General features: G+C 41.0%; 1 protein-coding gene across 1 annotated transcript; it reads right to left on the reverse strand.

Annotated features, from left to right (window-relative positions):
* Window positions 1–743: 743 nt before the first annotated feature.
* On the reverse strand, window positions 744–8373 carry SOST (sclerostin). Its single transcript, XM_008641137.2, has 2 exons — window positions 5346–8373; window positions 744–2378 (listed from the first exon to the last, which is right to left on the reverse strand). Exons 1-2 carry the CDS (start codon window positions 5563–5565, stop codon window positions 1957–1959), a joined length of 642 nt encoding a protein of 213 aa, XP_008639359.1. The 5' UTR covers window positions 5566–8373; the 3' UTR covers window positions 744–1956.
* Window positions 8374–11252: the final 2879 nt, after the last annotated feature.

Genomic DNA, 11252 nt, shown 5'->3' on the forward strand with positions numbered 1-11252 from the left:
TCCAAGCTCAGTTTTCTCTGGCTTTATTGGAAGATGTTTCTTAAAGACTAAATGAAAATGAGCATACGTTTACAATACCAAACTAAAAATTTTTAGCTGTTGCTTGGCAGCCCTTGCAAGGGGATTCCACACATTTTTCTTTTTCAATGAAAGAAATCTGAAGCAATCAGATTTCAATCAAGAAATCTTGATTGACTGTTCACAGATTTATTGTTTTCTTCCGTGGCTTTATCTGGTTGTGAACATACGAATCAGGAAATGTCACTCCCCCAGGGCGAGCAGAAATGAGAATACAGAAATAGTTCTGAGCTACTCATCTGCCCAGGAAGACCTTTTCCATGAGAAACATCATGCACTAGAACTGGGAGTTCTGGGATGGAGTTTCTTTAGGGATGTGTTGGTTGTTAGAATTAAGGACCTCGACACCTTCCATCACAGAAACTGGAGCTGACACCCTGACTGTTCTGTAAATCACTGGCTTTGCAGGAAATCAGCTTTATACTGTAGCTGAAAATCAATGAGTCTTTCTATAATTAGTCATTCTTTCTACTTTATTAACAATGTATTTAAAATTAAAAATAACAGACTAATATTTTTAAAGCAGTATTACTTCTCATTCTCTACAAGTTAAAACATTGCATAAATAATTTCTGGGAAAAAAAATAAATACGTAATTCACTCTCTGAAATGATACCTTTTCTCTCTAGGTTCTGGTCCCACATAAAATAACTGAAAAACCTATCAACATTGCAAATTTCCACAGTTTATATTATTTCAGCATAAGTTCTACAGGACGTATACACTATGTGACAATTCACTTTCTAACAATATTCTTTAATGTAAAAACACAAACATTAGTCTGAGTGCTGAGATGCCAAGTAAAGGAAAGTTGCTGCCAAACTAAAGTCTTACCAAAGCTGCATCTACTAAAGACTTTTCTAGAGGAATTCATGACTTAGCAGAGGCTCACTTTTAATGCAGAACCACCACCTTACTCACAGAGCTTGGTTTGCACAGTTTTAGTGCTACAGAGTGTGTGGCCAGATAATCCAAACTCTACAGAACAGAAAATGTAAATGGACGTATCTAAGCTGATATTAAAGTCGAACCTGTTCTAGGAAATAAGGAATAATCAGTATCTTCTATGTTAAACTATGTATATTGTCAGCTGTTTACAGGACAAACATCAGTGAGGTCATCTGGTTTGAGAGGAGCATCCCTTTCATAAATCTGCTCCACTTACTAGAATTTGTTGAATTGTCCCTAAAACAAATCATTGTTCCTAAATCAATATGGTTTTAGTTGCCAGATCTCAGTTTTGAATCTGTTGACCCCATAATCTTTTAATTAAAAGTATGAAACAGATTTGTCACACTTTTATTTCTGTTTTGAGAACATTAGTGTCGGATTTTGATTTCTGTGTTTGAGAGGAAACACCTGGTGCACGAGGACATCTGATAGTGTGTTAATTTCTCAACAATTTGATTTCATTCACCATAACTTGAAATCCCTGTTACCCCTAACTTTCTATGGCTCCTTCAGAGAGTGCTGACTCTCCTGGTGCTTCCCTAATTGCAAGCTTGTCCTGCATCATTGTCTGGGAAAGGGATCTCAATATTCTTTTCACATAAAGTGAGTGGAATGATTTCTAGCAAAGCGTGATTGTCACCATAACAGCTTCACTTTCCTCTGCCTTCCTACTCGCACAAGACACACAAACTCCCGTGAACCTCCAAGGGGTACCTCCAGCTACCTCCAGCTCGCTTTATCTCATTCTCTTATCAGACCATAAGTGCTATAATCTGATAGATTTTTGCCTATGTGAGCCTTTGACCCAGCTTAGCAGAAGGAATTGGAACCTACTGCAGTCAGAACATCATGCTGTGGCCTCTGAGTGCCTTTTGATGGTTTACAAAACATCCAGAGCTGCTAGTCTGTGTCACCCAGAGCCACCTTCTAATAAGCATTTTCTAACTCGTGCTGGTTAGATTTGCTGCTCCTGGCTCTGGAGAGATGGGGCTTCTTGTTCTTCTGAGGCCTGGCAGCTTCCTTCCCGAAGTCCTTGAGCTCAGACTGGTTGTGGTAGCGAGTGTAGCGCTTGCACTTGCAGGACGTGACAGCTCGGAATTTGTAAGTCCGAGTCTCCTCGTGGGGACAGGCCATCTGGATGCGCTGCGTGCGGCTGTGGGCGGGGATGCAGCGGTAATCCAGGGAATTCTGGCGCCACCACTTGCCTCTGCCGATGGAGTTGGGCAGGAGGTGCGAGGGCTCGCAGTGGCCGGAGCAGAGCAGCTCCTTGACGGGCTTCAGGCTGCGGCAGGGCCCGTCCGTCACGTAGCGCGTGGTGCGCATCTCCCGGCAGCTGAAGTCGGAGGCATCTGCGAAGGAGGGACGCGTTAATGATGCCTGGCTGCTTTCCCTGCCATCCCTGAGAAAGCTCCCACCAAACCCCCCACGCCCCGTCTCCCTGCGCTCTGTCGGTGGGGGAGGGAGGGGTTTTGGGAATAAAGGTGTTTTTAAAGGCTTATTTTACTTCGCATTATCCTCCTCTGGTTTTGTTAGTAATGAATTCGCTTTGTGCCTCTAAGCTGAGCCTGTTTTGCCCTTGGAGTGTTTTCTCCCAGTCCTTATCCCAACCCATGAACCCTTAGTTAATTTTTCTCTCCTCTGCCCAGCTGTGGCAGGGCAGGGTGAGCAAGTGGCTTTCATGGGTGCCTGGTGTTTGGCCAGTGTCAAACACGACAGCTTCTGTAGCAGATCCCTCTCTGAGCTAGATACAAGCTGAATGTCTTGAACAGCAGATTTTCAGGAGAAATATCTCAAAGGACTCACTCCTGCAGTTCCTGACTATTTGACTGCTCTAGCTGTGAGACCCTTGAACAACAATGTACAAACTGGTGAATAAAATCCACCAGGTACCTTTCATGTCAGTGCTGTGCAGGGGGGAAATGGAGCTGCTGGAGCCCAGCCCCAGCAGCAGCTGGGATTTTTTGACAGTATTCTCCTGTGAGCAACACTTTCCCCCACTGCTCTCGTTTAACTCTATTGGCTTCAGATATTGACTCCAGATTTAAATTCTTTTGCAACAAAAAAAGTGTTCCTTAAGTGATTTTTATCTTGCATATTGTGTTCCAGGTTAGAGAAATTGCAGGTAACAGCAGCACTAAGGAATTCCCACTATCCAGGCACCAGCTTTTCCAAGTTTACTACTCTCTGAGATAATTCCACATGTCCCACATAGTTTCCTTCAGACAGCTAGGGGCACCTTCTGGCTATTAGGAACCTTACAGATTTTTTCCTCTCCTTTTTCTCAATGGATAACTATAGGCAAATGAAACATTAAGTATTAAGAAACTTTCCAACTGTATAGCAACATAACTTTTCCCAAAAGTGTCTCTTTTCCCAAATGACATGCTTGGTTAATCGACTTGTTGAGAAGACACAATATTTGGTTTTTAAGTGTTTATCAAACAACTTCATCTAGATAAACACATATTAATATTCTTCTCTTAGTCAAAAGGAGAGTTTTAACTCAGGAACATTACTTGTGGTGGAAGCCTTTGAAGGTCAGCTCACAGAGAAGGCTGTGTCTGTTAGGCCCATTCTCCTCACTGTGTACAAGGTTTAGTTCAGCAAAAGAGAATTCTGACCCTGAATCATTAATGACAGAACAGCATTTGTACAGACATTTCAGCTTCTGGTAGGAAAACCTCAGGAAATGTGAAGTACAGAAACAGGACTTTTAGTGCTCAGATTTATATTTGTCTAAGTACAGCTAGCAAGGTTTCATTTTATAAAAGTTTGAAGGACTGCATTAATGAAATTAAACAATCCTTGTCAGCTGTGACAAAAATACTGGCAATTGAACTCCATGTGCACTTAGTCTAATACTCCCAAGTTCCTTAAGCATCTAAGAAAATGATGCCTGTCTGTAATAAGAAAACCAAACATTGAATAGGGTGTATTTTACCACCATAATGCACAGACAGTTAAACATCCAGGCATTTTCCTCAGGTCTCTAGGTTATATTATGTGCATTTATATCCTGTCCTGTAAGTGTGCAGGTTGAACACAGTGCACAATCGTTCATGGTCCTGTGTTCCAGAAAGGTCTGGCCCCTTTGGATTATAATTTTGATTCCTTATGTTAAAGATGACAAAATAAGTATTCAAGACCATTGTGGATCTTTAACAACTGCCCAGTCTCCTTCACTCTTCGATTTCTTAAGGTAATGTCCTTTCCACTTCAAAAAATACGCACATAGCAGAGGGGCAGGTTCCCATCAGTGGATGTCAGAGTAGTAAGAGGCTAGAAAATGAATATATTCAGATGTGGCAAAAAAACCAACCTGCTCTGACCAGGTGGTTGGTGGGGCTGCCTGGGAGAAACAGAGTACCCTCCCTCTTACGAATTTAAGAACCTTTTAAGGTCCCACTCTCAAAAGCATTACTTCTTCTCCTTTTTTTTTTTTCTTTTAAAATATTGTTAACCCTGTGGTTTTAAATGCCTTAACTGACAGCTGCAGCAGAAATTCACAATTGCCTTCCAGTTGTCCCCAGAAAAAGGAGGCAATGAGGTCTGCAATGCACAACTGTGGAAACTCTAAGTTTGGTCTGTTGCTGTGTTGCTCTGTGTGCTTTATGCTTTGTGTTGGAGGACCAAGCTTGCCCTATTTTCCAGCAGAAAACTTTTTTAAAGCTACCTTTCTCTGTTTGGTGTTAGCTTTCCAACTTCTGTCTCTCCTTCAAAAGCCTTGTGCTCTGCACCACTGCTAAAGTTAGACATTTGGTCAAGTGCAGTGACATGTATTCATGAAGCATTTTTGGCTGCTGGAACCTGACTGAAGATCTGTCTGTTAGCAAAGGACAGTGAGCAGCACACTTCTCTCATTTAACTGAGCACAACCTCAGTGTGCCACTTTTGATGTGTGATCTTAATCACAACTGGTGTGCATGTTCCTAAATATTGAGAATTTATATTATTGTCTCCACTGTCAACCCATTGCCCCATCCTAATATTAAAGAGGGAAAGATGACTTGTGATATTTCCTCACAAAACACAGAGAAGTGTTAGTAATATCTACTACAGATTTTATGTATTGGAGTTGTCTGCAGAGAGCAGCTGGGCAGAGTAGCAATGTTCAGCAGAGAATGTTTTCATCAGCAAACTCCAGTATATTCTTTCTAATATTTATATTCATACTTCTTCAACAGTAGATGTAAATCCCTACCACTTAAAGCAATTGGGCCACACCCAAAAGTGTTAATAAACAAACACATATGATACCAAGTATTCTTTCACAAATTTTCTGCTATGATCCAAAACAATAATGAGATTTTTCTTACCATTCAGGTCTGGAGTTTGTTGTATGTGTCTTCCTCCATGTTTTGCCTGATTCATTGTGTTGTTGTTGCTGAAAGTCTGCTCCATCGGTGTTTCTGTATTTTCAGGGACCTCAGGAATGATTTCTGTAGCATCATTTTTAAACATCTGCCACCCTTGAGCAGACTGAAATGTAATTTGTGTCACGACGCAGACAGCGCACACAGCCCAAGAGATCTGCATGGTGGCAGCTCACGGATCAGCTTTTCAGCACCCTGACAGTCTCAGATCCCAGGCAAAGGCACATTATTCCCCTTTTTAAAATCCTTTTTAGAACCAAGCCAGCCAATGACTATACAAAGTGGGAAGGGCCAGACAACAACTCATTCATCTCAGCTTTTGTCAGTGTGAAATAAAATGGGTGTGTGGGGGTGGGTTAGTGACAATATTTTACAACTTTCATGCAAAAACTTCTCATATTCATTTAATTTTTGAGCCTGGCAGCAAATGGTGATAGACAAGACTACCATGAATTGCAACCTGACAAGTCTTTCTGCAGGTTTTTTTTTTAACAATGGTATAATTAAAACTTGCTTCTGCCTCCATCCGTATTTGGAACTTTGGCTATTGTCTTTTCCAAAGGTTTTGCAGACTTTTTACTATTGCTCTTGTTATTCCTCTTCCCTTGCTTGCTGTATAAAGTAAGTAAATCTAGAAACTGTAGCTCAGGAGTTCTGCTTTTCAGCCTCTGCAGGGGAATGATTAGGGTTAGGGTAGCTTTTTTTCCCTTTCCAAATCAAGGTGCTTTACATTTTGTTTCACAGATATACTGGAAGAAACAGGGAAGAGCTTCATTTCAATATGAGAAGTTGTGTTTACTTTTCCTTTAAAATAGTTACTTGGGATATGTTTTTTAGGTTAAACAGCCAGAATGTTGTACATCATACTTTTTGATGTGCTCTTTCTCACATTTTTTACTCTTGGAAAAAAACCCCTTACACATATTTGCATTTGCTTTAAATTCATCACACACTACTACTTCTGCTGACATCCTGTGGAAGTGTTGGAAACAGGACATTTGCTTATTTTAAACACAAGAACATGGCCAGACTGATTTCCAGTCATCATATAACCAACAAAAAGAGAGAACTGATGACTTTAGGTCTAAGGCATCTATGCCTAAGATGTATTTATGTATCATGTTTTAGAATCTCATCTATGGTATTCTTCCTTGCAAAAACAAGATGATAGTGGTGAAAATATCATAATTTCTGTGTCTCAAGACCACATACACTTTCAAGTGATTTGCAAATGATGTTAGGCTGAATACATTAATCAGAAAGCATCTCAGCCTTTAGTAAGATTAGATATTACACTGAGCCTATCACAGCTACTGAAAACAAAATGTTTGCTTAAAGCAGTACAGGGACACGTGTGTGTTACTGCCATGCTTGTCACATACTTTCTCACAAAAATATTTCCTGTAGAAGAGACTCAAAAATGGTTCAGTCTGACTTCCCCCTATTGCTGTAACACTCAGAATGGCTTGCATTCCATTCTGACAATTCCCCTGACCAGGTACAGAAAAGAGGTGTCACCAAATTTAAGCTGTAGGTGCATTCTCCCTCGGTGTGCCCTTGATCATGAGCAACAGCAACGACCTGGGGACATTTCACCTCTTCAGGCACACACACACAGGCACAGCCAGCAGATGCACCGGTGGTACTGAGGCTGAGCTTTAGCACAGCTGCTCTCTGCAATGGTTCTTTCCTAAAACAGTGGCATCTGGAATATCTTGTAAGATGTTTCATTGCTAGCCTTTTGCTCAGCTCAAAATTAGAAATCAGCCTTCTCAGAAGTGCTCTCCTTTCCAAATACACCAAAGAATGTCTAGAAGAAATCATGCATTGTGTTTTATGCAACAGTGTGCCCTTACAGTCAGTCCCCCTTCCTCCCTTCCCCAGCCCACATCCTAGGCATCCTACCACCTCAGAAATGACTCTGTTTTTATGGAGGAATACAACAGACTATTTTCTTTCTACAAGATCTTTTTCTCCTCAGCCAGTCAGGTTATATTCTTAATACATTCTTTAATACAGACTGTTGTCAAGTAATTTGCCTCTGATACGCTGATTCTTTTTCCTCTATAATCATCATCATCATCATCAGTGGCACTGATTTTCTTTCATTACTAACTTCCTCCTTTTGTCAAAGCAGTTAATGATGTTCTCACAAATACAGGAAACCCAAACTCTCATCTACTGCAAACGTTCTTCTAAACATAATTTTGCTTACTTACAAGTAAATCTATTTTTAGCTTAGAGCTAAACTGAACAAGTTGTGAAGGACTTGAAGTCCTGAAGGACCAGGAACTAAACAAAGATTTTGGTATTATTTTTGTCAGATAGGAATACCACCAGGTGTGGATATCCACCAATAGAGACCTTGTCCAAAGTGACATGGCAGCTTGTGGCATCACAGAGCACAGCTGAAAAGCAGAACAGGAGAGCAGGAGAAAGGTGAGTACTGGTAATCACTGAATCATTGCTACCTATTTACTCCCCTGTTTAAATGCCTTCAGAATTATATGTATCCACCAAATCTCAGCTTCTGTTAATTTCTTTTCCTGTAGCATCTGCCTAAAGAATATTTCCAAAAGCTATCATTGTAAGTGTAGGCCTTCTAGAGAGAATCTCATTTAATCACCTGTCACATAAAACATAAAAATTTTCTTGATGTAGTTTCTCTTGAGCACTTAAACAATCCCCTGTATTAACTGTCTTAACATTTATCTGTATAACCCACTGGGAGAAATAATACCAAAAAAATTTCTGAATGTAAAAATCAGAAGCTATACTCAGCCTGTGGCTTAAAACTTCTTGTCCATAAGCTAGGAGGGCAGCCTAATAGATGCCAGAAAAGAGCCCAAATCTCACAGATTCAGATTCCTTAACTACAAAAACATTCTTTCACATACTGTAGCTGCTTGCCTGCTCACAGTCCTTTCTGCAGCATAGCAGATATGGTCTGTGCTGCAGCACCCCACAAAAAATAAGATTTTTGTACTCTTAATGAAGCACAGGAAAAAAAAAAAGGAGTTATCAAGGATAGTGTGTTCTCAGAATGAGCCCTCAGCTACCAGGGTGGGACTGATACTGGACCCCTTCTATTCAGAACTGAGCTGCTGTTTTCTGAGCTGAAAAATACCATCCTCAGTCACGTGTTGTGGTTTGCCCATAGCCAGGAGCCAAGCCCACGCTGCCGCTCGCTCACTCCCCACCAACTGGGACTGGGGACAGAGTCCCAAGGGTAAAAGCTCTTACCTAAAAAAAGGCTCTAAAAGCAGGTTGAGATAAAGACATTGTAATAGGAAAAGCAAAAGCCACTCATGCAGCAAAGCAAAGTAAGGCATTAATTCCTCCTATGGGCAGCAGGTGTGCTCGGTCACCTCCAGGAGAGCAGGACCCCACCACGTGTGGCTGTTACTTGGGAGGACTAACACCATCACTACACACTTTATATGCTGAGCACGGTGCCAAATGGTCTGGAATATCCATTTGGCCCGTTGGGCTCAGCTGTCTCAGTGTGTCTCCCCCCAGTTTCCCACACCCCCTGCCCCCTCCCCAGCATGGCCCTACGAGAAGCAGAAAAGGCCTCAGCTCTGTGGCAGCCCTGCTCAGCAGTAACAAAAACATCTCTGTAAGATCATCGCTGTTTTCAGTACAAATCCTAAACACAGCCCCCTAGCAGACACTGGGAATAAAATTAACCCTACCCCAGCCAAAACCAGTACACTGCTCTTAGAGCGAATCAGACACATCAGGGGAGCAGGTACAAGGCGTTAACTGGCATCCTGTACTTAGCCTGAATCCTTTGCTGCTGCTTTCTGAACTCAAGCATCTGTCCTGAAACGCTGGCATTGCAACCCTACAACGAAGGTAGGCACATCTAAACCAGTTTCTTAAATTGGTTCAGTCACTTCCAGCTTCAGGTGCTCGCTCTGCCCACACCTGGGCCAAAGGGGGTTCTGTTCAGCATCCAAGCCCGAAGCTGTACACGTGCAATCTGAGCTACCTGTGGACAGTGTGACAATACTTCACACACTGCCCAGGAATTCAGTTTTTGACATGATCAAGAACTTTGCTTCTCAAACAGGTTGTTTATTTTTCCATGATGCAGCCTTTCCCGATCAACTTCCAGCTGTCTCAGAATTTTGCAGTGTCACATACTACGGTGTGAATGTAACAGCCTGAGTGCTGCGGTGTGATCTCCTGCAAGCAGCCAAAACAAACTGATTCTTAGTATTCTCCTACCAGAGACTGATAAATCATTCTGGTGGCTTGCCTTTTTCAGTGATAAGAATACACTGGATTCACACAACAGCATTGTTCAGGGACTCAGTGATGACTCTCCAGGGAAGAATAACAAGCCTACAGCTCCATCTGGTGAGTCAGCCAGCCAGCGACACACAGGAATTGGAATTAAAACACACAACCAACAGTTGATAATTTCCAGGATTTATTTGCAGAAGAAATTAATAGGACACTAATTCTCACCAGCAAGTCCTTAAAAGACACCTCTCAGTCTTGTTCTGTTTCTGGTTTTACTCATTGGTGAAGCTCAGAAAGTAATTTTAGAAGAAACCTCTGTGCTAAACTAAGAAAGATTCCACTAGATAGTCTCTCTGTGCTAAAACATCATAGTAAACTAGCAGAACTAATATAAAAAATAAAAGAAGGTAAAAACTCCTGCTTCTACTTCTGGCATCAGAGATTTAATTAGTTCTGGACAACAGAAGGCAGCTCAATGAAAGTATCTGAATGATGAAAACAAACATTGCTAATATTCTTTCTGCTGTTGTTCTTTGCTGAGGAGGAGGAACGTGTATTTGACACAAATTTGTTTTTCAACTCAGAGAGCATGCATTACTCTTATACACAGTGCTTTTCATCTCCAAGGCCTTTTATGAAGATTAATTCTCACATCACTCGCATCACCAATCATAATTACTGGAGAAGAAAAGGGTGTCCAATTTTAATACAGGCACCCAAAAATGGAATTACAATACATCATATTGTGGCTGCTACTTCTGCATTCAGATATTATTAATTCTAAGTTTGAAATAACTTAATGAAATGCTCACTTTTCAGGAGTGCAACATTCTCTCATGAAGTGGTGGTTTCTGGCAGTACCCATGGTGCAGAGTTGCATACCAGGGTACAACACTTGCCAACACTGTAGTCTCACTGCAGGACCAAGGGATGAAAAAAGAACTATAAAATGTTATTATTTTTGATTTTTAATCACTAGTTTTAGTTTAGTTTAGTTTGCTATTTTTAGTTACAGACTTCTTTCCTGTACTTATTCATCAGCTAAGAAAGAGTTCAGTGTAAGTGAATTTAGTTTTACATGGATCATCATTTTGTCTATCTGAACTTTCATCTTTGTTCCTTGTTGTAAAGTATGAGTAGCTTCTCACCTTCTCTCTTCCCCCCCTCTCTAACTTCACTAACTCTTAAGAATGAAAAACTCTAAGCTGTTGCTTTTTCTTTCACTGTGCTAGACTTGGCAAGGTAGAGATCTTCATTCCATGATAGATGCATATTTTATAGAGACACCATCCCTTCTCCACGGTACTACCTGCACAAAAATTACCACACTGCTGTTCAGGACAAACATATTAATGTAAATCCTGATGACTCTATTTTAGCTGTGGCCAAGGAGTTTCAACTCCAAAAACAGAGTGTTGCTGTTTGCAACAAACAGTTCTTTTAAAATGTATCTTCCTAAATTAGCGTTCTTGTAAGAAACATCTCACAGCAAAGGGCAGGTGCACAGCAATTTCAGAGGAATAAAAAGTTCTTTTCTTCCAATACTTTCTCAATTTCATATTACATGGAAAGAAAGCTCTCTTTCCCATGTTTTATGCA

This window comes from Corvus brachyrhynchos, unplaced genomic scaffold (genome assembly GCF_000691975.1).
Source record: "Corvus brachyrhynchos isolate BGI_N302 unplaced genomic scaffold, ASM69197v1 scaffold30, whole genome shotgun sequence".
Lineage (NCBI taxonomy): Eukaryota > Metazoa > Chordata > Aves > Passeriformes > Corvidae > Corvus > Corvus brachyrhynchos.